This window comes from Saimiri boliviensis, chromosome Y, assembly GCF_048565385.1.
Source record: "Saimiri boliviensis isolate mSaiBol1 chromosome Y, mSaiBol1.pri, whole genome shotgun sequence".
NCBI classification, from domain to species: domain Eukaryota; kingdom Metazoa; phylum Chordata; class Mammalia; order Primates; family Cebidae; genus Saimiri; species Saimiri boliviensis.
In genome coordinates, this window is record NC_133471.1 from 22,219,036 (window position 1) to 22,246,324 (window position 27,289).

At 53.5% G+C, this 27,289-nt stretch overlaps 1 protein-coding gene across 1 annotated transcript; it reads right to left on the minus strand.

Moving 5' to 3' along the window:
- Positions 1–787: 787 nt before the first annotated feature.
- Positions 788–25,519, minus strand: CSF2RA (colony stimulating factor 2 receptor subunit alpha). The gene is made up of 12 exons (XM_039463501.2): positions 25,413–25,519; positions 18,654–18,750; positions 15,018–15,160; positions 13,699–13,822; positions 12,827–12,956; positions 11,719–11,891; positions 10,515–10,648; positions 9,270–9,299; positions 4,283–4,418; positions 2,906–3,002; positions 2,220–2,301; positions 788–949 (listed from the first exon to the last, which is right to left on the minus strand). Exons 2-12 carry the CDS (start codon positions 18,730–18,732, stop codon positions 872–874), a joined length of 1,206 nt encoding a protein of 401 aa, XP_039319435.1. The 5' UTR covers positions 18,733–18,750; positions 25,413–25,519; the 3' UTR covers positions 788–871.
- Between the last annotated feature and the right edge of the window lie 1,770 nt (positions 25,520–27,289).

Consider the following 27,289-nt stretch of genomic DNA (forward strand, 5'->3'; position numbering starts at 1 on the left):
CCAGTTTAGGCGTGAAAAAGGAGTGAAGGTCTCTGTTATGCATCCCTTGGAGATGGTCCTTGGCTGGCAGAGGACGTAGGGGAGGCCTGACCTCCATTGCCTTCGGGGAACCTCTGTCATATTAAGGACCTGTCTCTGCGTGCCCTTTTTTTTGAGATGGAGTTTTGCTCTGTCGCCCACGCTGGAGTGCAGGGGCGTGAGCTCGATTCACTGCAACCTCCATACCTCGGGTTCAAGAGATTCTCCTGCCTCAGCCTCCTGAGTAGCTGGGATGACAGGCGCCCGCCACCACGCCTGGCTGATTTTTGTATTTTTAGGAGAGACGAGGTTTCACCGTGTTGGCCAGGCTGGTCTCGAACTCCTGACCCCAGGGGATCCACCTGCCTTGGCCTCCCAACGTGCTGGGATTGCAGGCGTGAGCCAGCATGCCTGGCCACAAGCATCTTATTTTTAAATAAAAATATATGCCGGGCGCATTGGCTCACGCCTGCATGCCAGCACTTCGGGAGGCCGAGGCGGGTGGATCCAGAAGTCAGGAGTTCGAGAGCAGCCTGGCCAACATGGTGAAACCCCGTCTCTACTAAAAATACAAAAATTAGCCAGGCGTGGTGGTGGGTGCCTGTCATCCCAGCTACTCGGGAGGCTGAGGCCGGAGAATGGCTGGAACCCGGGGGGCGGAGGTTGCGGTGGGGTGGGCTGAGATTGCGCCACTGCCCTTCAGCCTGGGGGACAGACCTCAACTCCGTCTCAAAGACAAAACAAAACAAAACCACAGAAAATGACATTAAGGTTGACAGCACCATGAACGAAAATACAGTTTCTGAATGTCTTGGGGACGGAGACGTGCTGCTCTTTCCACACCCTCTGAGCCTCATGCAACTTCTTTCACCGTCAATATCTCTTCGCGGTACACCTTCCCTTCCTCTGCCGGGAATTCCTCCCAGATGATCTGAAAAAAAAAGGAGGATCACTGCAGCCTCCACCTCCCGGGTTCAAGCGATCCTCCTGCCTCAGCCTCCCAAGTAGCTGGGATGACAGACGCCCACCACCGTACCCGGGTAACTTTCGTATTTTCAGTAGAGATGGCATTTCAGTCTGTTGGCCAGGCTGGTCTTGAACTCCTGACCTCAAGGTGATTCCCCCACCTCGGCCTCACAAAGTGCTGGGACGACAGGCGTGAGCCACAGCGCCCAGTCGTGGGGTGGTGTTTTTCCTGGGGTGAAGATCTGAGACGCATGCACCTGTGTGATCTCATGGTTGGCGATGAACAGGGTTGCCTTGGGCTAGGTGGGGGACCCCTGGGAGTCAGTGGAAAGCGGGATCCGGGGAGGAAGCTAGCGTGGGGGTGGAAGGTAACAGAATGACAGATGGCCGAGGATGCAGGTGGGCCGCATCTAATCAGCTGAAGATCCAAGGGGGAGGGTGGGCTGCATCTAATCAGCTGAAAAGCCAAGGGGGAGGGTGGGCCGCATCTAATCAGCTGAAGATCCAAGGGGGAGGGTGGGCCGCATCTAATCAGTAGAAGGGCTAAGGGATGAGGGTGGGCCGCATCTAATCAGCTGAAAGTTCTAAAGAGGAAAATGTGGGCCTCATCTAATCAGTCAAAGGTCTAAATGGTAAAAGCTGAGGTTTTCTGGAGAAGAGGTTGTTTGCTTTTGTTTTGAGACAGACTCTCACTCTGTTGCGCAGGCTGGAGTGCAGTGGCATGATCTCGGCTCACCGCAACCTCCGCCTTCTGGGTTCAAGCCATCCTCCTGCCTCAGCCTCCCGAGTAGCTGAGATTACAGGCGCCCGCCACCACGCCCAGCTAACTTTGTATTTTTAGTAGAGACGGGGTTTCACCGTGTTGGCCAGGCTGGTCTCAAACCCCTGACTTCAGGTGATCCAGCCGCCTCAGGCTCCAAAGTGCTGGGATTAGGGGCATGAGCCACCGCACCCAGACCAGTCTACCTTCTTCTCCTCCTTTTCTTGACCACCACCCGCCTCAGTTTCTCCTGATGGAGCTCACAGAGAAAACGCTGACCTCGACCTGACGACACCCTGACCCGAACCCAGGTGGAAGGTCCAGGAGCTGGATACAGATTCCAGCCACACCCCGTGGTGACGCTGAAGTCCCAGCTGGTGGAGAAGCAGGGCGGCTGACACTCAGAACCCGTGTCCCCGTGTCCGCGTTCCCTGGCTTTCCATCCCAGCTGTCCGCTCCGCCCACCCCTACCTACCTGGTCCTCCACCTGATTCTCATCGTTGAGTTTGTCTTTGATTTTTGGAACTGGGGGGAAGAGTCGTTGCATCTGGACACACCTGAGGGACAGAGAGGAAGTGTGAAGGGCGCCCCAGGCCGTCAGAGTGCCTTCCTCAGGATGCTGAGTTCAACGACCCAAAACAACGTCACTGAGAATCACCAAGGGATGAAAATCTTGGCCAGGAGTGGTGGCTCAGGCCTGTCATCCCAGCACTGTGGGAGGCCGAGGCGGGAGGATCAGCTGAGGTCGGAGATCGAGACCAGCCTCACCAACATGATGAAACGCCGTCTCTACTAAAACTACAAAAAATTAGTGGGGTGTGGTGGCGGGTGAGTGTCAACCCAGCTACTCAGGAGGCTGACGCAGGAGCTGAGAGAGCCAGGAAGCACCGTCCCCTAGAGCAGAAGACACACAGGGCATGAAGGCACCACCTCTGTGCCCACAGCTCAGCTCTGTGGGGGCCAGGGGGATCTCACGTCCCGCAAAAGCGTGGCGTCCCCAGTAAGTTCTCCGTATTCCCGGATGGGTGACGGGACCAGGAACGACCTTTGCAGGCTGTCTTTGTGTTCCTGAGAAACACAGACACACTCTGGAGAAAGTGCCGCCCCCCCCACCACGACGGCCTGTGTGCCTGGGGGGTGCCAAGGTGTTTCAGGGATTACCTTTGAAACAGGAAGCCGAGGAACAGGGCGCACACCAGGGTCCCGAGGACCAAGAGCACATAGATGTGCACGGAGCTGGTCTGTCCGTCATCAGACCCTAGAGAGACACAGGAATGCACCTGCCGTGAATCGCTGATGGACGTGGGAAAGGAAATTAACTTTCTTTTTTCTTTTTTTTTGGGGGGGGCGGGAGGGGGTGCAGTGGCTCATGCCTGTAATCCCAGCACTTTGGGAAGCCGAGGTGGGTGGATCACGAGGTCAGGAGTTCAAGACCAGCCTGGCCAACATGGAAAAACCCTGTGTCTACTAAAAATACAAAAGTTAGCTGGTTATGGTGTTCATGACAGTGCTCCTGGAATCCCAGCTACTCGGGAGGCTGAGGCAGGAGGATCGCTTGAACCCGGGAGGTGGAGGTTGCACTGAGCCGAGATCATGCCACTTCCTGGGTGACAGAGTCCATAATAAAATAAAACAAAACAAGCTTCACCATGGGCCAGGCGCGGTGGCTCACATCCAGAGCTTTGGGAGGCCGGGGCGGGCAGCTCACTTGGGGTCACGAGTTCGAGACCAGCCTGAACAACATGGAGAAATTCGGTCTCTACTAAAAATGTAAAATCAGCCGGGCATGGCGGTGGCGGACGCCTGTCATCCCAGCTACTCGGGAGGCTGAGGCAGGAGAATCGCCAGAACATGGGAGACGGAGGCTGCAGGGAGCTGAGATTTTCCCACTCTGCTCCAGCCTGGGTGGGGGACAGTCAGGAATTCCACCTCAAAAAAAAAAAAAAAAATAGGCCAGCGCAGTGGCTCACACCTGTAATCCCAGCACTTTGAGAGGCCAAGGTGGGCAGATCATCTGAGGTCAGGAGTTCGAGACCAGCCTGGCCAACATGGTGAAAGCCCGTCTCTATATAAAAGGAAATAATAAGAGGGCATGACAGTATTCCTAGCCATATTCTCTCTCTCTGTCTTTCTGACACAGAGTCTTGCTCTGTTGCCCAGGCTGGAGTGCTGTGGCATGATCTCGGGTCTCTGCAACCTCTGCCTCCCGGGTTCAAGCGGGTCTCCTGCCTCGGCCCGCCAAGTGGCTGGGATGACAGGTGCCCGCCATCACACCCGGCTAATTTTTGTGTTTTTAGTAGAGACGGGGTTTCACCTTGTGGGCTAGGCTGGTCTCCAACTCCTGATCTCATGATCCACCCGCCTCAGTCTTCCAAGGTGCTGGGGTTACAGGCGTGAGCTGCTGCGCCCAACCTTTACGGATACTCTCGATCAAATCTCAGCACCCGGGACGGGGTAGCCGATGTCTAATCTGCCTTCAAGGTGGTGACAGACGGCACAAATGTCCCCTACCTCCAGGCAGCACGCCCCAGGGCTTACCAAATTCAGTGGGCCTGCTCCAGGGACCCCAGGTCAGAATGCGGAAGTCAGCGGTTCTCATCTTCACCGTACGCTTCGCTCGGGGCTCGGAGCTTGGAAGGTTATACCTATTATCCAAGCCACCCTGAACGGTAATCTTTGGAGTAAAGAGAGAAAGGTTTGTTTTCCTTTTTTCTTTTCTTTTTTTTTTAAAGACGGGGTTTCACCATGTTGGTCAGGTTGGTCTTGAACTTCCGACCTCAGGTGATCCGCCCGCCTTGGCGTCCAAAGTGCTTGGATGACAGGCCTGAGCCACCACACCCGGCCTAAAAATACAAAAATCTTTTTCTTTTTTAAACACAGGGTTCTCTTGAAAACCTTCAAGAAACTTCAAGACAAAGTTTTTCAAGGGATGTTAAGAGAACTGTCTTCTGCATGGAGGAAAACCTTGTCTTTCTTCCATTGCTTTGTCTTTTACATTTTTTTTCTACTTTTTTTCTGTTTCTTTTTTGAGACGGAGTTTCCCTCTTGTTGCCCAGGCTGTAGTGCAGTGGTGTGATCTCTGCTCACGGCAACCTCCGCCTCCTGGGTTCAGGCAATTCTCCTGCTTCTGCCTCCTGAGTAGCTGGGACTACAGGCGCCCACCACCACGTACGGCTAATTTTTGTATTTTTACTAGACATGGGGTTTCGCTATATAGGCCAGGCTGGTCTCAAACTTCTGACCTCAGGCAATTGGACTGCCTCAACCCCCAAAGTGCTGGGATTACAGGCGGAGTCACCTCACCCAGCTTTCCAATTTTTTCTACCACTCTGAATGCACCTGGTCTGATCGGAAGCAGAGTTAAGCCTGGTTAGTATTTAGATGGGACATCCTCTGGGAAAACCTAGATGATTTCTGTTCTATCCGATTCCATTTTATTTTATATTTCATATTTTATGTTATATTTTATTTATTTTATATTTTATTATTTTATTTTATTTATTTTGTTATTTTATTTTTATTTTTATTTATTTTATATTTTTATTTTTTTTTTTTTTTGAGACGGAGTTTCACTCGTTACCCAGGCTGGAGTGCAATGGCGCGATCTCGGCTCACCGCAACCTCCGCCTCCTGGGTTCAAGCAATTCTCCTGCCTCAGCCTCCCGAGTAGCTGGGATTACAGGCACGCGCCACCATGCCCAGCTAATTTTTTGTATTTTTAGTAGAGACGGGATTTCACCATGTGGGTCCTGTGGGTGGTGTTAGGGAGTGTGGGTGATGTGGGTGGTGTTAGGTAGGGTGGGTGATGTGGGTGGTGTTAGGGAGGGTGGGTGATGTGGGTGGTGTTAGGTAGGGTGGGTCATGTGGGTGGTGTTAGGGAGGGTGGGTCATGTGGGTGGTGTTAGGGAGGGTGGGTGATGTGGGTGGTGTTAGGTAGGGTGGGTGATGTGGGTGGTGTTAGGGAGGGTGGGTGATGTGGGTGGTGTTAGGGAGGGTGGGTGATGTGGGTGGTGTTAGGGAGGGTGGGTGATGTGGGTGGTGTTAGGGAGGGTGGGTCATGTGGGTGGTGTTAGGGAGGGTGGGTGATGTGGGTGGTGTTAGGGAGGGTGGGTGATGTGGGTGGTGTTAGGGAGGGTGGGTCATGTGGGTGGTGTTAGGGAGCGTGGGTGATGTGGGTGGTGTTAGGGAGGGTGGGTGATGTGGGTGGTGTTAGGGAGGGTGGGTCATGTGGGTGGTGTTAGGGAGCGTGGGTGATGTGGGTGGTGTTAGGGAGGGTGGGTCATGTGGGTGGTGTTAGGGAGGGTGGGTGATGTGGGTGGTGTTAGGGAGCGTGGGTCATGTGGGTGGTGTTAGGGAGGGTGGGTCATGTGGGTGGTGTTAGGGAGGGTGGGTCATGTGGGTGGTGTTAGGGAGGGTGGGTGATGTGGGTGGTGTTAGGGAGGGTGGGTGATGTGGGTGGTGTTAGGGAGGGTGGGTCATGTGGGTGGTGTTAGGGAGCGTGGGTGATGTGGGTGGTGTTAGGGAGGGTGGGTCATGTGGGTGGTGTTAGGGAGGGTGGGTGATGTGGGTGGTGTTAGGGAGGGTGGGTGATGTGGGTGGTGTTAGGTAGGGTGGGTCATGTGGGTGGTGTTAGGGAGCGTGGGTGATGTGGGTGGTGTTAGGGAGCGTGGGTCATGTGGGTGGTGTTAGGGAGGGTGGGTCATGTGGGTGGTGTTAGGGAGGGTGGGTCATGTGGGTGGTGTTAGGGAGGGTGGGTGATGTGGGTGGTGTTAGGGAGGGTGGGTGATGTGGGTGGTGTTAGGGAGGGTGGGTCATGTGGGTGGTGTTAGGGAGCGTGGGTGATGTGGGTGGTGTTAGGGAGGGTGGGTCATGTGGGTGGTGTTAGGGAGGGTGGGTGATGTGGGTGGTGTTAGGGAGGGTGGGTGATGTGGGTGGTGTTAGGTAGGGTGGGTCATGTGGGTGGTGTTAGGGAGCGTGGGTGATGTGGGTGGTGTTAGGGAGGGTGGGTCATGTGGGTGGTGTTAGGGAGGGTGGGTCATGTGGGTGGTGTTAGGGAGGGTGGGTGATGTGGGTGGTGTTAGGTAGGGTGGGTCATGTGGGTGGTGTTAGGGAGCGTGGGTGATGTGGGTGGTGTTAGGGAGGGTGGGTCATGTGGGTGGTGTTAGGGAGGGTGGGTCATGTGGGTGGTGTTAGGGAGGGTGGGTGATGTGGGTGGTGTTAGGTAGGGTGGGTCATGTGGGTGGTGTTAGGGAGCGTGGGTGATGTGGGTGGTGTTAGGGAGGGTGGGTGATGTGGGTGGTGTTAGGGAGCGTGGGTCATGTGGGTGGTGTTAGGGAGGGTGGGTGATGTGGGTGGTGTTAGGGAGGGTGGGTCATGTGGGTGGTGTTAGGGAGCGTGGGTGATGTGGGTGGTGTTAGGGAGCGTGGGTGATGTGGGTGGTGTTAGGGAGCGTGGGTGATGTGGGTGGTGTTAGGGAGGGTGGGTGATGTGGGTGGTGTTAGGGAGCGTGGGTCATGTGGGTGGTGTTAGGGAGGGTGGGTGATGTGGGTGGTGTTAGGGAGGGTGGGTCATGTGGGTGGTGTTAGGGAGGGTGGGTGATGTGGGTGGTGTTATGGAGGGTGGGTGATGTGGGTGGTGTTAGGGAGGGTGGGTGATGTGGGTGGTGTTAGGGAGCGTGGGTCATGTGGGTGGTGTTAGGGAGGGTGGGTGATGTGGGTGGTGTTAGGGAGGGTGGGTGATGTGGGTGGTGTTAGGGAGGGTGGGTGATGTGGGTGGTGTTAGGGAGGGTGGGTCATGTGGGTGGTGTTAGGGAGCGTGGGTGATGTGGGTGGTGTTAGGGAGGGTGGGTGATGTGGGTGGTGTTAGGGAGCGTGGGTGATGTGGGTGGTGTTAGGGAGGGTGGGTCATGTGGGTGGTGTTAGGGAGGGTGGGTCATGTGGGTGGTGTTAGGGAGGGTGGGTCATGTGGGTGGTGTTAGGGAGGGTGGGTCATGTGGGTGGTGTTAGGGAGGGTGGGTCATGTGGGTGGTGTTAGGGAGGGTGGGTCATGTGGGTGGTGTTAGGGAGGGTGGGTCATGTGGGTGGTGTTAGGGAGGGTGGGTGATGTGGGTGGTGTTAGGGAGGGTGGGTCATGTGGGTGGTGTTAGGGAGGGTGGGTCATGTGGGTGGTGTTAGGGAGCGTGGGTCATGTGGGTGGTGTTAGGGAGGGTGGGTCATGTGGGTGGTGTTAGGGAGGGTGGGTCATGTGGGTGGTGTTAGGGAGGGTGGGTCATGTGGGTGGTGTTAGGGAGGGTGGGTCATGTGGGTGGTGTTAGGGAGGGTGGGTCATGTGGGTGGTGTTAGGGAGCGTGGGTGATGTGGGTGGTGTTAGGGAGCGTGGGTCATGTGGGTGGTGTTAGGGAGGGTGGGTCATGTGGGTGGTGTTAGGGAGGGTGGGTCATGTGGGTGGTGTTAGGGAGGGTGGGTCATGTGGGTGGTGTTAGGGAGGGTGGGTCATGTGGGTGGTGTTAGGGAGCGTGGGTCATGTGGGTGGTGTTAGGGAGCGTGGGTCATGTGGGTGGTGTTAGGGAGGGTGGGTCATGTGGGTGGTGTTAGGGAGGGTGGGTCATGTGGGTGGTGTTAGGGAGGGTGGGTCATGTGGGTGGTGTTAGGGAGGGTGGGTCATGTGGGTGGTGTTAGGGAGGGTGGGTCATGTGGGTGGTGTTAGGGAGGGTGGGTCATGTGGGTGGTGTTAGGGAGGGTGGGTCATGTGGGTGGTGTTAGGGAGCGTGGGTCATGTGGGTGGTGTTAGGGAGGGTGGGTCATGTGGGTGGTGTTAGGGAGGGTGGGTGATGTGGGTGGTGTTAGGGAGGGTGGGTCATGTGGGTGGTGTTAGGGAGGGTGGGTGATGTGGGTGGTGTTAGGGAGGGTGGGTGATGTGGGTGGTGTTAGGGAGGGTGGGTGATGTGGGTGGTGTTAGGGAGGGTGGGTGATGTGGGTGGTGTTAGGGAGGGTGGGTCATGTGGGTGGTGTTAGGGAGCGTGGGTCATGTGGGTGGTGTTAGGGAGGGTGGGTGATGTGGGTGGTGTTAGGGAGGGTGGGTCATGTGGGTGGTGTTAGGGAGGGTGGGTCATGTGGGTGGTGTTAGGGAGGGTGGGTGATGTGGGTGGTGTTAGGGAGGGTGGGTGATGTGGGTGGTGTTAGGGAGGGTGGGTCATGTGGGTGGTGTTAGGGAGGGTGGGTCATGTGGGTGGTGTTAGGGAGGGTGGGTCATGTGGGTGGTGTTAGGGAGGGTGGGTCATGTGGGTGGTGTTAGGGAGGGTGGGTCATGTGGGTGGTGTTAGGGAGGGTGGGTGATGTGGGTGGTGTTAGGGAGGGTGGGTCATGTGGGTGGTGTTAGGGAGTATACGTTGTGTGGGGTGCTGGGCAGGGACTGTGCCGTTATGCTAGCTGTGGTGACTCCAGGATTCGGGGTTGAACCGCGGGTTGTCTACAGGGGCTCTGGGGTTATGCTAGGGGTCGGGGGAATGGTCCGAGGTGTCACTCACCAGTGTGTTTTCAGTGTCAGGTTGAGAGTTCTGGAAGGAAACCACACAGAACACAAGGCTCAGTGTTCGAGGTTCTAACCCACTTCAGACGGCACGTCCCCACATCCAGCTCAACCCCATGTCCACAAAAGGAGATCCTGTCCCCTGTCCATCCACACCCAGTGTAGACAGCCCCGGTCCTGAGTGTGAAGTTTCTAACCCACTTCACACGCTGTCCCTCTGTGTGGGCACCGAATGGGTAAGTGTCCTGAGTCCCTGCAGGCTTCGCTCCCTCCACAAACCCCAAATCCACAGGACACACAGGTGAGGAGCTGCAAACACAGAATCCCGACCTGCCAGTGGTCTTCCTGTACCCACAGCTGCTGACCCACCCACGCAGGCCCTATGGCCTTGGGATAGGGTCCCCTCTTGTCTACACTGAGTGCAGGTGGAGGTGTTGCAGGGTCCCATCTGTCTACACTGGGTGCAGGTGGAGGTGGGGCAGGGTCCCATCTGTCTACACTGGATGCAGGTGGAGGTGGGGCAGGGTCCCATGTGTCTACACTGGGTGCAGGTGGAGGTGGGGCAGGGTCCCATCTGTCTACACTGGATGCAGGTAGAGGTGGGGCAGGGTCCCCTTCTGTCTACACTGGGTGCAGGTGGAGGTGGGGCAGCGTCTCCTCCTGTCTACACTGGGTGCAGGTGGAGATGGGCCAGGGTTCCTCCTGTCTACACTGGGTACAGGTGGAGGTGGGTCGGGGTCCCCTCCTATCTATGCTGGGTGCAGGTGCATGCGGGGCAGGGTCCCCTCCTGTCTACACTGGGTGCAGGTGGAGGTGGGGCAGGGTCCCATCTGTCTACACTGGGTGCAGGTGAAGGAGGGGCAGGGTCTCCTCCTGTCTACACTTGGCCCCCTCCTGTCTATACTGTGTCCCGTCCTGTCTACACTGGGCCCCGTCCTGTCTACACTGTGTCCCCTCCTGTCTACAGTGGGCCCCCTCCTGTCTACACTGGGCCCCCTCCTGTCCACACGGTGTCCCCTCCTGTCTACACTGGGCCCCCTCCTGTCTACACTGGGCCCCCTCCTGTCTACACTGGGTCCCCTCCTGTCTACAGTGGGCCCCCTCCTGTCTACACTGGGCCCCCTCCTGTCCACACTGGGTCCCCTCCTGTCTACACTGGGCCCCCTCCTGTCTACACTGTGTCCCCTCCTGTCTACACTGGGCCCCCTCCTGTCTACACTGGGCCCCCAGTGCTGGCACCCACCTGTCTGCACACGTGCAGCTGGTAGCGGAACTCCAGGAAGTGCCGGCGCTGGCGCGTCCTGGGCTGTCTCCACCGCACCACACACTGCGTCTTGTTGCAGGTCACCGTGATGTTGCCGGGCGGGTCGAAGCGTTCTGTAACGAGGGTGCCGGACTCACCCGCGAACCCGGGGCCCCCACGCCCGCCCACCCCCTCCCAGACAAAGTGGCTCACGCCTGTGATCCCGGCACTTTGGGCGGCCGAGGCGGGCGCGTCACCCGAGGTCAGGAGTTCGAGACCAGCCTGGCCAACACGGTGAAACCCCGTCTCTGCTAAAAACACAAAACGTTACCTGCTTGGGAGGCTGAGGAAGGAGAATTGCTTGAACCCCGGAGGCGCATCGATCATCAACAGCCACGGAACGGGAGGCCGTGGGAGCCGGGCAGGACGGCCAGGCAGGTGCCCGGCACAGCAGAGACGCCCACGGGAGCAGGACCCCGGGGGGGAGCTGGGGACGGGCTGGGCGAGCGTCCGGGGCCGAAAGAGGCCGGGGGTGTCCAGGGGATGAAAGAGGCCGTGGGTGGGGTGCAGCGGGCTTGGGAAGAGGACAGAGTGTGGGTGTGGGGGGCCACCCTCAACACGCCAGCCTGGAGCGGGGCCTGGGCATGGGGAAGGTGCTGGTGAGGAAGGAAGCAAGGGGGAGACGGAGGGAGGAGGAATGGAGGGAAGGAGAAGGAACGGGAGGAAGGAATGAGGGCAGACAGGGAGAGACGGAGGCGGACAGTGGGGTGATCTCGTCTCACTGCGACCTCCACCTCTCAGATTCAAGCCATTCTCCAGCCTCAGCCTCTCAGACAGGTGGGATCACAGGCGCCCGCCACCACGCCCGGATGATTTTGTGCTTTTATTACAGACTCGGTTTCTCCATGTGGCTCAGGCTGGTCTCGAACTCCCAACCTCAGGTGATCCGCCCGCCTCGGCCTCCCAAAGTGCTCCAATTACTTTGTTTTTATTTTATTTTAAATCGAATAAAACAACATTTGATTTTATTTATATTAAATTAAATTACATTAAATAATTGAATTGAAATATTTTATTTTATTGTATTTTAAAGTTACACAGATTTTAAGGCAAATTCCGTCTCACCTGTAAACAACCGGAAATCGTCTGTTTTATTCTGTCTCTTGTTTTTTGGTCAGCATTTCTGCAAACAGGTTATTCTCACCTATTTTGTTGACGTCCAAAAGTGAATCGAAGAACTGGATCCCGACTTCTCGGCTGGTCCCGGTAACCAGGAAGTAATTGCGGGAGGTTAATCCGCTCAGGTTGTTCAGGTGACACCCCACGTGGGTTCCCGCGTCCTGCGTGTAATAAGGACACGGAATCTCCCGCCTTCCCCTGAAGGATGACAGAGTGTTCAGAGAGCAGGGAGGAAAATCAAACAGACCAAAAACACAAACCCACAAAGAAACCAGAAATAAACCCACGAAATGGAAACAGAAAACAGACACAGATCAGAACAACAGGCCAGGCGTGGTGGCTCACACTTGTCACCTCCGCACTTTGAGCGGCCGACGTGGTCCAACCACGAGGTCAGGAGTTCCAGGCCAGCCTGCCCTACGTGGCGAAACTCCCGTCTCGAATAAAAATACAAAGATCAACCCGGGCGCGGTGGCTCATGCCTGTCATCCCGGTGCTTTGAGAGGCGAGGGGGACAGATCACTTGAGGTCAGGAGTTCGAGGCCAGCCCGGCCAAGATGGTGAAACCCCGTCTCTACTGAAAATATAAAAATTAGACATGTACCCCAAAACCTAAAATGCAATTAAAAAAAAAAGACCCGCCAGGTTCATCGAGCTGAAACAAAAATTTTAAAAGATGAGGGTTTACTGTGCAAACAATACTTTAGTAACAATATAGAAATGTAAAATGCAGGAAAGCGCACTGAGAATCCTCTCAAAATCTGTTTTTTGTTTCTCAGATTCCTGTTTACTCTTTGATCACATGTATTATAATTGTGCACAGCTATTATCAGCAGACATACGATTTTGTATCTCGTCTCATTAAATATTTTGAATGCTTTTCAAAAAAAAAAAAATTAGCCGGGCGTGGTGGCGGGCACCTGTCATCCCCGCTACTCGGGAGGCTGAGGCAGGAGGATCGCTTGAACCCGGGAGGCGGAGGCTGCGGTGAGCCGAGATCGCACCCCTGCACTCCGGCCCGGGCAACAGAGCGAGACTCTGTCTCAAAGAAAGAAAAAGTCGAAGAAATGAACAGCAGGACTTTCCCCCATCCCTGCCTCCCTCATAATTCCTCACACAAGGTGAACACTCACTTGGAGTCTCGTATGGACAAAGAATACTGGACATCGCAGGGGGCGGTCGGACCCCGTGCCCAGCTACAGTTCATGAAATCCGCGTTGTAGATGAAGCAGGAGAAATTCCGGGCAGCGGAACCCTCCCTACCTGGGGACAGGCAGAAACAAAACACTTTTCACTCAAGAGTTAAACGGGGTCGGGAGCGACGGCTCACGCCTGTCACCCCAGCACTTTGGGAGGCTGCGATGGACGGATCACCTGAGGTCAGGAGTTCAAGACCAGCCTGGCCAACATGGTGAAACCCCGCGTCTACTAAAAACACAAAAAATTGGCCGGGCGCAGTGGCTCACACCTGAAATCCCAGCACTTTGGGAGGCCGAGGTGGGTCGATTACCTGAGGTCGGGAGTTCAACAGCAGCCTGACCAACATGGAGAAACCCTCTGTGTACTAAAAATACAAAAATGTAGCCTGGCGTGGTGGCGGGCACCTGTAATGTTAGCTACTAGGGAGGCTGAGGCAGGAGAGTCCCTTGAACCCAGGAAGTGGAAGTTGCATTGAGCTGAGATGGTGCCATGGAACTCCAGCCTGGGTAACAAGAATGAAACTGTGTCTCAAGAATAAAAAATGAAAAATGCAAAAACTCGGCTGTGGTGGCAGGTGCCTGTCATCCCAGCTACTCCGGAGGCTGAGGCAGGAGAGTGGCTTGAACCCCGGAGGTGGAGGTTGCAGTGAGCTCAGATCACTCCACTGCTCCAGCCTTGGGGGACAGAGCCAGACTCCAGCTCAAAAAAAAAAAAAAGAGTTAAATGGGATTTAATCTGATGGTCTTGGGTGCGGCTTCGAAGGGTGAGGGATGCTGTGAAGAGATTCCTGCAGCGTCTTCCTTACCGGAATTGGGATAAGGCATTTTTTCTTGAAATTCTCCTTGGCTGGTCTGCACGTGCACCTCGAAAGTGACTCCTCCGTGGAGAGTGACCTCACGAAACGTGCAGAAACATTGTTTGTTCCTGAGCTGAGAAGTTGGAGTGCGTCAGAGCAGATGAGGAAACGGATTTGCGTCTCCTCTGCTCTCCATGGTGCTGGTTTCCAACCAGATTCAGAGACACCCACCTGCCTCCCTCCGTGAGATCATCCCCTATACCTCCTCCGAGGACTCTCAGGGGATACCCCAAATACCAGCTGGCCGGTGGAAAATGAATGTCATAATCGAGCAATGTTTATAATATCAGACTGAGGCAGGCTGGGGTGCTTCATGCCTGTCACCCCAGCACTTTGGGAGGCCGAAGCAGGCAGACCACCAGAGATCAGGAGTTCAAGACCAGCCTGGCCAACAAGCTGAAATCCCGTCTCTACCACAAATACCAAAATTAGCCGGGCGTGGTGGCACGCACCTGTACTCCCAGCTACTCCGGAGGCTGAGGCAGGAGAATCGGTGGAACCCGGGAGGCGGAGGTTGCAGTGAGCCGAGATCACACCACGGCACTCCAGCCTGGGTGACACTGTGAGACTCCATCTCAAAAAAAAAAAAAAAAATCCTCCACAGACCCAGACGCATCGCGACACAAGCCAGAAGGGCGTCCGTGGTCCCCGTGAGGTCCTGGGCATGAAATAACGCCAAATATCACACTTGGGTTTGGGTCCCTTCCCGCCCCCGCCCCCACTTCTTTGTTTGTTTTGTGTGTTTTTGTTTTTGCTTTTTGTTTTTGAAAGTGAATTTCGCTCTTGTCGCCCAGGCTGGAGTGCAGTGGCGCGATCTCGGCTCACTGCAACCTCCGCCTCCCGGGTTCAAGGGATTCTCCTGCCTCATCTTGCTGAGTAGCTGTGATTTCAGGCACCCGCCAGCACGCCCGGCTAATTGTTGTATTTTTAGTAGAGAGTTTTGCCATGTTGGCCATGCAAAAAAAAGAAAAAAAAAATTAGGCACAGCACACTGGCTCACGCCTTTAATCCAGCACTTTGGGAGGCCGAGGCGGGCGGATCACGAGGTCAGGAGTTCGAGACCAGGCTACCCAACGTGGTCAAACCCCATCTTTAAAAACAAAGACAGATGGAGTTTCAGCGTGTTGGCCAGGCTGACCCTGACCTCCTGAGCTCAGGTGACCCCCCTGCCTCGGTTTTCCAAAGTGCCGGGATCACAGGCATGAGCCGCTGTGCCCAGCCAGCTGGCCGCGTGGCTTCTAAGTCAGCGAACGCCGCGTCCGACTCACCCTGTATTCGATGGGTCCGTCCTTTTTGTGTATTAAGATGCACCTGCTGAGGCTGGTGTTGTCTTTACAGCTCCAGCTTAATATCATCGTCCTGGAGTCGAACGTGATGTTGAGGCCGGAGGCTGGGGCCACAGTTGTTCGACCTGCAGGAAACGAATTCAGAATTGCCTCTTTTCCTGTTTTTTTTTTTTTTTCTTTTCTTTTCTTCTTTTAATGAGACGGAGTTTCATTCTTGTCTCCCAGGCTGGAGTGCCGTGGCGCGATCTCGGCTCACCGCAACCTCCGCCTCCCGGGTTCAAGCGACTCTCCTGCCTCAGCCTCCTGAGTCAAGCTGGGATCACAGGCGCCCGGCACCACCACGCCCGGCTCATTTTGTTTTTAGAGACGGGGGTTTCTCCATGCGGGTCAGGCTGGTCTCGAACTCCCGACCTCAGCTGACCCACCCGCCTCGGCCTCCCAAAGTTCTGGGATGCCAGCCGCGAGGCACTGTGCCCGGCCTCTCCCGTTTTTGCTCTGCCCACCCGGCTCTGGGAGGTGAAGTTCAGGGCTGGAGACTGTTCACTTTCCTCTGTCCCCAACATGGCCCCAGGACGTCTCACGTCCTCAGAAATCTCGTCCCTTGTCCATCTTCCCTCCGGCTCCGACCTCCCTGGCTGTTTCTGGTCTTCCTGTACCCACAGCTGCTGAGCCACCCACACAGGCCCTATGGCCTTGGGACAGGATCCCCTCCTGTCTACACTGGGTGCAGGTGGATGTGGGGCAGGGTCCCCTCCTGTCTACACTGAGTGCAGGTGGAGGTGGTGCAGGGTCCCATCTGTCTACACTGGATGCAGGTGGAGGTGGGGCAGGATCCCCTCCTGTCTACACTGAGTGCAGGTGGAGGTGGTGCAGGGTCCCATCTGTCTACACTGGGTGCAGGTGGATGTGGGGCAGGGTCCCATCTGTCTACACTGGGTGCAGGTGGAGGTGGTGCAGGGTCCCATCTGTCTACACTGGGTGCAGGTGGAGGTGGGGCAGGGTCCCCTTCTGTCTACACTGGGTGCAGGTGGAGGTGGTGCAGGGTCCCATCTGTCTACACTGGGTGCAGGTGGAGGTGGGGCAGGGTCTCCTCCTGTCTACACTGGGTGCAGGTGGAGGTGGTGCAGGGTCCCATCTGTCTACACTGGGTACAGGTGGATGTGGGGCAGGGTCCCATCTGTCTACACTGGGTGCAGGTGGAGGTGGTGCAGGGTCTCCTCCTGTCTACAGTGCATGCAGGTGCATGTGGGGCAGGGTCAGGAGTTCCAGACCAGCCTGGCCAACATGGTGAAACCCCGTCTCTACTAAAAACACAAACTTAGCCGGACGTGATGGCGGGTGTCTGCAATTCCAGTTACTCAGGAGGCTGAGGCAGGAGGATTGCTTGAACCCAGAGGCGGAGTTTGCAGTGAGCCAAGACCGTGCCACTGCACCCCAGCCTGGGAGACAGAGCAAGACTCTGTCTCAAAACAAACAAACACAAAGAAAACACATGAACACTGGGGAAAGTGGCTCATGCCTCTCATCCCAGCATTTTGGGAAGCTGAGGCCAAAAGATGACTTCAACCCAGCAGGTGGAGATCAGCCTGGGCAATATAGCAAGATCCCATTTCTTAAAACAAAAACAAACAAACAAAAAAAAACACGTTTTCTTCTTTAAATTAGGTTCCTCTATCTTCCCAGCTTGCTCATTCTCCACACGGACAAGTTTACTGCAGAATTAATAAAAAACTAGCTGGGCACAGTGGCTCACACCCGTAATCCCAGCACTTTGGGAGGGTGAGGTGGGTGGATCACTTGAGGTCTGGAGTTGAAACCAGCCTGGGCAACATGGCGACACCCTGTCGCTCATAAAAATATGAAAAATTAGCCAGGCGTAGTGGCTGGTACCTGTAATCCCAGCTACTCGGGAGGCTGAGGTGGGAAGTCCTTGAACCCAGGAAGTGGAGGCTGCAGTGAGCCGAGATTGCGCCACTGCACTCCAGCCTGGGCGACAGACCAAGTTTCCGTCTAAAAATAAAAATAAAAATGAAAAACCATCTGAAGGCCAAGTGCACTGGCTGATGCCTGTAATGTCAGCACGTGGGGAGGCTGAGGCGAAAACATAACGCCGCAGGTTGAGACCAGTCAGGGCAACCCAGCAAGATCCCATCTCTACAAAACAAAAATAAAAACAAATTCAAAATGAGCTTGGCATGGTGGCGCACGTGTGTGGTCCCAGCTACGTGGGAAGCTGACGTGGGAGGGTCATTGATCCCAGAAAGTCGTGGCTGCAGTGAGCTGAGATCACGCCGCTGCACTCCAGCCTCCGTGACAGAGTGACACCCTGTCTCAAAAAGAAAAAAAAAAAAAAAGAAAGAGAGAAAGAAAAAGAAAACCATTTGAATGAGAACAGGCAAACGCGCTTTATCTGGAGTGACGGGGCTCAGAACACGTGTTCCAAATTATGGATTGTGGCTGAGGGCCGTGACTCAGGCCGGTCATCCCAGCACGTTGGGAGGCCAAGGCGGGGGAATCACCTGAGTCCCCAAAATCTTTACCCGAGGGAGAGAAGCAGAGACAGAGGAGCTGAGCTTCATGCCCTCGCAGGTCCAAGAAGTCCAGACGACATCCTCAAAGCACCCCACTGCCCCTGGGGGAAATTCTGCACGCAGAGCAGCCATCTTTGAAGGAAGCCCTCGCACCTCTCCCCTCCACGGCTCTGCTTTCCATGCACAGCTTTCCAGCCCGGCCGAGCTCGGGGATTTTCCTTGGGTCCCCCTCAGGGTGCCTGGTCTCTGCTCACTTCTGGGGTCTCTCCCACCTTTGCAGCTGGCTGAAACTCAGCCCGTGTTCAACCCATTATTAAGAAGAATCGGGAGCTTCACTGGCTCGGGCCTGCTGTCCGGCTGCGTAAGGTTAGCCTAGGAGTTCGAGGCCAGCCTGAGCAACATAGAAACTTCCCATCCAGCCAGGCGTGGTGGCTCACACCTGTAATCCCAGTACTTTGGGAGGCCGAGACAGGGGGATCATGAGGTCACGAGATCAAGACCACCCTCGCCAACGTGGTGAAACCCTGTGTCTACTACAATTAAAAAAAGAATTAGCCGGGCGTCGTGGCAGGTGCCCGTAGTCCCCGCTACTCAGGAGGCTGACGCAGGAGGCCGAGGATGAGAGAAAGAATGGAAAGAGAGAAAGAGACAGACAGGGAAGGAAGGGAGAGCAGGAAAAACACAGTGGAAGCAAAAAACAGAGGGAAGAAAAAAAGGAAAAAAGAAATAAATTCGGAGGGAGAGATGGGAGGAAGGCGGGAGGGAGGAAGAAAGCCTCTGGCTCCGTGCACAGCTGAGTCCTGATCGTGGCCCCACGACTCCCTGGATGGTCGCTGGGTGAAACCACGGAGGCCTCTGACCTTTGTTTTCTCGTCTGTAGAACGGGCGGCTGGGCATGCACACAGGCACTCAGGAAAGCAGGTGAGGCCAGGGACGCTCTCACGCCCTGGTGGGTGGGCTGCTGCCTACGGGGTCCCTGACCGACGCGACACACGAATGCAAACGCACGCAGCGATCCAGGTAGGTCTCCAGACACCGGACACCGAAGCCGCAGCCAGAGGAGCTGCAGACGGGCTTCCGCACTTACCCGAGTGCCCCGCGGTCCGCAGGACGGCAGCGCGCAGCCACGCACAGAGGAGAAGCGCTGGCACCAGGGGGACCTTCATGCTGACCAGAGAGAAGAGCTGCAGGGGGATGCAGGACAGAGAGTGTCACACGGTGAGGAGCGGGCGTCGCCAGGACACTCCGGGCAGGGGGCCCCAGGGAACTTCCCAGAGATGTCCCCGTCCTGATCCCATGTGGGAGGCAGAATAACGGCCCCAAAGATGTCCACATCCTAATCCCATGTGAGAGACAGAATCATGACCCCAAAGATGTCCCCGTCCTGATCCTCATGTGGGAGGCAGAATAACGGCCCCAAAGATGTCCCCGTCCTGATCCCATGTGGGAGGCAGAATAACGGCCCCAAAGATGTCCACGTCCTGATCCTCATGTGGGACACAGAATAACGACCCCAAAAATGTCCACGTCCTGATCCCATGTGGGAGACAGAATCATGACCCCAGAGATGTCCCCGTCCTGATCCCATGTGGGAGACAGAATAATGGCCCCAGAGATGTCCACATCCTGATCCCATGTGAGAGACAGAATCATGACCCCAAAGATGTCCCCGTCCTGATCCTCATGTGGGAGGCAGAATAACGGCCCCAAAGATGTCCCCGTCCTGATCCCATGTGGGAGACAGAATAACGGCCCCAAAGATGTCCCCGTCCTGATCCTCATGTGGGACACAGAATAATGACCCCAAAAATGTCCACGTCCTGATCCCATGTGGGAGACAGAATCATGACCCCAGAGATGTCCACGTCCTGATCCCACGTGGGAGACAGAATAATGACCCCGAAGATGTCCACGTCCTGATCCCATGTGGGAGGCAGAATAACGGCCCCAAAGATGTCCACGTCCTGATCCCACGTGGGAGACAGAATAATGACCCCAAAGATGTCCACGTCCTGATCCCATGTGGGAGACAGAATAATGGCCCCAAAGATGTCCCTGTCCTGATCTCATGTGGGAGACAGAATAACAGCCCCAGGGATGTCCCCGTCCTGATCCCATGTGGGAGGCAGAATAATGGCCCGAAAGATGTCCACATCCTGATCCCATGTGGGAGACAGAATAATGGCGAGGAGGGGGAGGGGGAGGGGGAGGAGGGGAAGGAAAACCTACTCTGGATGTTCCTACAAACGGTGAATTCACATAATTACACTGTTTTCTTTTTTGGACTTTCACTCTCGTCTGCAAGGCTGGAGTGCAGTGGTGCGATCTCGGCCCACCACAACCTCCGCCCCCCGGGTTCAAGCGAGTCTCCTGGCTCAGCCTCCCCAGTAGGTAGAATTACAGGTGTCCACCAGCATACCTGGCTAATGTTTTGTATTTTTAGGAGAGACGGGGTTTCTCCATGTTGGTCAGGCTGGTCTCAAACTCCTGACCTCAGGTGATCCGCCCGCCTAGGCCTCGCAAAGTCCTGGGAGCACTTGGCTCTTATCATTACAGTTTTCTTCAAATCCATGGAATGCACAATGAGAATTCTCATGTCAACTCTGTGACTAGCTACTCACTTTAGTTAGTAATAATGTGTCAATACGGGCTGGGCATGGTGGCCCACGCCTGTCATCCAAGCACTTTGGAGGCCAAGGCGGGCGGATCACCTGAGGTTGGGAGTTCAGGACCAGCCTGACCAACATGGTGAAACCCCGTCTTTAAAAAAATAAAGAAAGAAAGACTAATGTGTCAGTATCAGTAATAGGGTATCAATATTGGCTCACGATATCAACCTGCCTGAACCATCTCTGTGGCTCCTGCTTACGTGTGTGTAAGAGAAAAGAGCATATAGGAACGCTTTGTAATTTCTGAACCTGGTGGAAACCGCCTGCCCCCCCTAACGTTCCTGCTGCAAACCTTCACTTTCAGAGATTGCATATGGCTGGGGGCGGTGGCTCACGCCTCTCATTCCAGCCCTAAGGAGGCCAAGGCAGGTGAGTCATGAGGTCAGGAGTTCGAGACCAGCCTGCCCAACATGGTGAAACCCCCATGTCTACTAGAAATACAAAAATCAGCGAGGCGTGATGGCGCACACCTGTCATCCCAGCTACTCAGGAGCCTGAGGCAGGAGAGTTGCCTGAACCTGGGAGGCGGAGGTTGCAGTCAGCCAAGATCGCACCACAGCACTCCAGCCTGGGTGACAGAGCCGGAATCAGTTGTGTTGGCTCAAACCTGTCATCTCAGCACTTTGGGAGGCCGAGAGGTAGGCGGATCCCCTGAGGTTAGGAGTTTCAGACCACCCTGGCCAACAAGGCGAAACCCCACCCCTACTAAAAATACAAAAAAAAAAAAAAAAAAAAAAAAAAAATTCCAGGTGTGGTAGAGGGCGCTTGTAATCCCGGTTACTCCAGAGCCTACTCTGGAGGGTGAAGCAAAAGACTCTCTCTCTCTCTCTCTTTTTTTTTAAGATGGGCTTTCACCAAGATGGCAAGGCTGGTCTTGAACTCCTGACGGCAGCAGAGGCATGCTGTGTGTATCGTGGAGGGGTGTCTTATTGTTTTATGTATTTTTATTTTTATCTATTTATTCTGAGACAGAGTCTCGCTCTGTCGCCCAGGCTGGAGTGCAGGGGTGCGATCTCGGCTTACTGCAGCCTCCGCCTCCTGGGTTCAAGTGATTCTCCTGCCTCTGCCTCCCAAGTAGCTGGGATGACAGGCACCCGCCACCAAGCCCGGCTAATTTTTGCATTTCCAGTACAGTCAGGGTTTCACCAATGTGGCCAGACTGGTTTCAAACTCCTGACCTTCTGATCCACTCACAAAGTGCTGGGATGACAGGCATGTTTTTTAATATGATTTTTTTATTCTATTTTATTTTTAATAAAGATGGGGTTTCACCATGATGGCCAGGCTGGTCTTGAACTCCTGACCTCAGGTGAGCCACCCATCTCGGCCTCCCAAAGTGCTGGGATTACAGGCGTGAGCCACAGCTCCCGGTCAAGAAGACGCTCTTAAACTGGGCGGCGGAGGTTGCAGTGAGCCGAGGTCACAGCACAGCACTCCACGCTGGGTGACAGAAAGAGACACCGTCTAAAAACAAACAAACAAACAAAAACGGTCGTGTCTGTCAGAGCATTCCTCTCTAAGAGGAACCTCGCCGGGTGCAAACGGGAAGTAAAAACGGACAGACCACACCTGCGTTCCTCTTCCCCTCCACCACCTCCCACGGCCACCCGCCTGACGTGGACATGTGGCCGGCTTCCTCATGTGGACGGCTGCACTCATCTTCCCAGTGCCTGCCTCTGGGTCTTGCAACTGTCTCAGCTCTGGGCAGCCTCCCCTGAGGCACCCCAGACACCCACATTCTGAGCCGGGCGCGGTGGCTCACGCCTGTCATCCCAGCTACTCAGGAGGCTGAGGCAGGAGAATCGCTTGAACCCTGGAGGCGGAGGTGGTAGTGAGCTGAGATCTCTGTCCCCTTCCCAAAAAGAATGGTAATAATAAATAAATAAATGAATAAATAATATTTATAAATATTTAAAATATTATTTATAAATATTTAAATTTATATATAAATGTATTTATGTTTTTATACATTTATAAATATATAAATATATATACTATAATAAATATATAAATATATATACTATATATTTATATAAATGTATACACTATATATAGTGTACTATATATGGTATATATTTATAAATATCTAAATATATTTATAAAAATATCTAAATATATATACTATATATTTATAAATATCTAAATATATAAATGTATACTATATAGTATACTATATATAGTATACATTTATATATTTATAAATATATAGTATATATATTTATAAATATATGGTATATATATATTTATAAATATATAGTATATTTATATATTTATAAATATATGGTATATTTATATATTTATAAATATATGGTATATTTATATATTTATAAATATATGGTATATTTATATATTTATAAATATATGGTATATTTATATATTTATATATCTTATAAATATATTTAGATATTTATATATCTAAATATATTTATAAGATATATAAATATGGAGCGAGACTCCGTCTCAAATAATAGCAGTAAAATGTCATGGGTATTTCCTGAGGCTGTGCCCCAGCCACACGCCCTTAACGTCGGCAAAATAGACTTTCTAAATGGACTGAGACCTGGCTCAGAAAGGTCTTCCTGGTTTGCAAAACGTTTTCTACCAACAGAAAATTATGCAACGTTTTTGGGTTTTGTAGGCAGCACCTACAAATTTCCTCTTCTTCTATTCATGTTCCCAGACCGGGTTTCCCTTCCCCTTTCCACTGACTTTGGCTCATTCTAAAATAGAAGCCTCTGAGCTTCCTCCTCTGATTTAAAGCCAGGATGACGGAGAGTGCGGGAAATGAAAATATTTTACCCCAAAACAGGGCTCCGTGCTACAAGGAGTATTTCAAATTAAAAAGCCCTTTGATATTACCAAGCTCTGAAAAACATTTCCTCCGATTTCAGTAACAATAAAACTGACCTGCCCAGGAAAACAATGGTGTGGGTTTTTTTTGTTGTTGTTATTTTTTTTCCCCCGTCATCTCATTATCTGCTGCACAAAAGAAGAGGAAGACTTTATTTTATTTTATTTTATTTGAGACAGAGTCTTGCTCTGTCGCCCAGGCTGGAGTGCAGTGGCTTGATCTCAGCTCACCGCAACCTCCGCCTCCCGGGTTCAAGCGATTCTCCCGCCTCAGCCTCCTGAGTAGCTGGGATTACAGGCATCCACCATGCCCGGGTAATTTTTGTACTTTGTATTTTTAGTACAGACGGAGTTTCACTAGGTTGACCAGGCTGGTCTCGAACCCCTGACCTCACGTGATCCAGCAGCCTCAACCTCCCAAAGTGCTGGGATGACAGGCCTGAGCCACTGTGCCTGGCCTACTGAGATATCACCACACCTGAACAGACCATTTTACAAGGAAAAAGCCTGTGTCGAACAATTGAGTGAATTGAGTTCTCCAAATATGGCTGACCATGACCTGTTTCTATTTAAAAATATAAAATTAGCCGGGCCTGGTGGTGCATGCCTGTAATCCCAGCTACTCAGGAGGCCGAGGGAGGAGAGTAACTTGAACCCGGGAGACGGAGGTTGCAGTGGGCCGAGATCGCGCCATTGCACTCCAGCCTGGGCTGTAAGAGGAACTTCATCACAAATTTTTTTTAAAAAACATAAAAATATAAAACAAAATACATTGGTTTGGTCCAGACGGCTGGAATCCCACCACTTTGGGAGGCCAAGGCAGACTGATCAGGAAGTCAGCAGTTCGACACCAGTCTCGAAAACAGAGTAAAAACCTGTCTCTACTAAAAAAAAAAAAAAAAAATACATAGAAAAGGAAAATTAGCCAGGTGTGGCCGGCATCTGTAATCCCAGCTACTCTGGAGGCTGAGGCAGGAGAATCGCTTGAACCTGGAAGGCGGGTGGATCACTTGAGGTTAAGAGTTAAGGGAAAAAAAAAAATCAGAGGCTGGGTGTGGTGGCTCACACCGGTAATCCCGGCACTTTGGGAGGCCAAGGCAGGAAGAAAACTTGAGCCCAGGAGTTCAAGACCAGCCCGGGAAACACAGCGTGACTCCCGCCTGTACGAAAGTACAAATATTCACGAGAATATGTGAAATATAGTGATGAGAAAGATTAATCCTTTATCACAAACCCTTGAAGAGGAGCACATCTCCCCGTGATTTCTTTTTAATAGTCTTTTTTTTGACACAGTTTCGCTCTTGTTACCCAGGTCACCATGACCTTCACCTCCCGGGTTCAAGTGTTTCTCCTGCCTCAGCCTCCCGAGTAGCTAGGACTACAGGGGCCCACCGCTGCGCCTGGCTAATTTTTGTGTTTTTAGTAGAGGCAGGGTTTTGCCATGTTGGCCAGGCTGGTTTCGAACTCCTGACCTCACGATCCTCCTGCCTCTGCCTCCCAAAGTGCTGGGATGACAGGAGTGAACCACCATGGCTGGCCCCTTTACCTTCTTAATAATCTTGCCTACCAAGTCGCTGAGATTACAGGCACCTGGCCACACGTCCGGCTAATTATCGTGGCGTTAGCAGAGACGGGGTGTCACCGTGTTGGCCAGGCTGGTCTTGAACTCCTGACCTCATGATCCTCCTCACCTTGGCCTACCAGCGTGCTGGGATTACGGGTGAGAGCGACCGCACCCAGCCTGCATTCATCTGTGGAAACTGCTTCCCGTTGCCACAAACAGCTATGAATTCACCTAAGAATACCGCGCCAGACGCTGGAGCCAACTCCCTGCAACTTAGCTATGTACAGACAGTCATTCATCAATTGCTTTTTCCTTTCTATTTTTTTAAGATTTTTTTTTAAAGACAGGGTTTCATCACCTTGGCCAGGCTGGTCTTGAACCCCTGACCTGCAGTGATCTGCCTGCCTCGGCCTCCCAAAGTACTGAGATTACAGGCGTGAGCCACCACGTCCGGCCCAATTGTGTGTGTGTGTTTTTTTCTCTTTAAATCAGTGAGAATTCCTGGCAAACAGCTTCACAGAAGCCCAATCCCTGTCCCCCAACACCTCCCTCACCCCCACTTTTTTTTTAACCCGCTTATAACGAAGGCAGAACACAGCTTATAGCCGAGTATCGCTAGGGCTGACTTTGGCTGATGTCAACGCAAGTTTCCAATCTGATTTTGTGTTTCTGTCTCTGTTTGACACCGACAGACAGAAGCAGAAACACGGACCCCGGTGGCTCCACATGGTGAAAGGCGAGAACATGAAAGAATGCAGCTTACCCCACGGCACCCGCTTCCCCTCCCTGCTTTGCTCGTCTTCTCGGGGGGACTCCAGCCTGGGCACCTCCTTTCACTCCTAATGGCCTGGGCACCTCCTTTCACGCTCCTCTCCCTCCTAATGGGCTCCCCGCCTCCCGCCTTGGCTTCCTCATTTCACAGGGTTGGGAAACCTGTAATTGTGGGTGAGGTCATTGGCTCCTGACCTCCGCTCCAAAGAGCGGCTTGTTGGTCAGCTCAAGTGTGAGTCTTACACACATGTGCAGACAGAGACACACAGCGGCAAACACAGGTGCACACACACACACTCGTGCGCACACACCTGCACACACATCCGCACACACACCGGCTTACATATCTCTACACATGGTAGCATACAGACACACCTGCACGCACACCTGCATCCATATCTCTACATACGCCTACACACAGACACACCGGCACACACACCTGCATACACACTCCTTTGCACACACATGCATACATCTGTACACAGAGCTGCACACATCCTCCTGCATACATTTGTGCACACAGACCCTTGCACACACACCTGCACACACACACCTGTTCACACACATTCCTGCGTACACACCTACATACATATCTGTACACACATGTGCACCCACACTCCTGTACACACACCTGTACACATTCCTGCATACACAAACTCCTGCGTACACACCTACATACATAACTGTAAACACATGTGCACACATGCTCCTGCACACACACCTGTACACACACTCCTGCACACACTCCTGCACACACACACATTCCTACATACACACCGGCATACATATCTGTACACACAGCTGCACACACACTCCTATACACACACCTGCATACACACTCTTGCACACACATGTGTACACATCCCCACATGCCTGCACACAGTGTGCATGTGCACACACAGAATTATACAAGCACATCTGCCTATACACCCACACACACCTGCGCATACAACTGTACAGCGACTTGCACACACAGACTCCTGCACACACTCCCTCCTGCACACAGATGCATGTCTGCAAACACATCTGCACACACACCTGCATATACAGCCTCCTGCACACACAGCTGCACACAAAAACACCTGCACACAGATCTGCACACATCTCCACGTGCCTGAACACACAACTATATGTGCACATCTGCCTACACACCTGAACACAAATCTGTACACACACCCTCCTGCACACACATGCACACACATCCCCACACACCTGCACACAGTGCACGTGTGCACACACACAACTACACACGCACATCTGCCTGTACACTGCGCACACATCTGTACACATACAGCCCTGCACACACACCTGCACAAACACGTCCCCACATGCCTGCACACACTGCACATGTCCATACACACAACTACACACGCACACCTGCACACACACACAAATCCAGATGCCTTTTGTGCTGTGTACAAAGTCCTAAGAAGAACCAAGCAGGCCGGGCTCGGTGGCTCACTAAAAAAATAACCATACGAAAATTAGCCGGGAGCGGTGGCAGGTGCCACTCAGGAGGCTGAGGCAGGAGAATCCCTTGAACCCAGGAGGCAGAGGTTGCTGCGGGCCGAGATCACGTCCGTGCACTCACCCTGGGCAAGAATGAAACTCTCTCTCAAAAAAGAGAACCAAGGAGAGCAGAGATGTCTTCACGCAGCGGAAGACGACAGCTGGCCAGCACCACCATCGGAAGACCGCGTGTCCTGTGGCTTCTCCTCCCTGTTTCCGCAGGAGCTCCGACTTCGTGCATTCGTGTGGCTGTAAAGCAAAGCCTGACGCTGGATCCTCACTTCGGCTTGGCTCCGCGTGACGTTTCAAATCTCATTTATTTTTGTTTTTTGAGACGGAGTCTCGCTCTGTCTCCCAGGC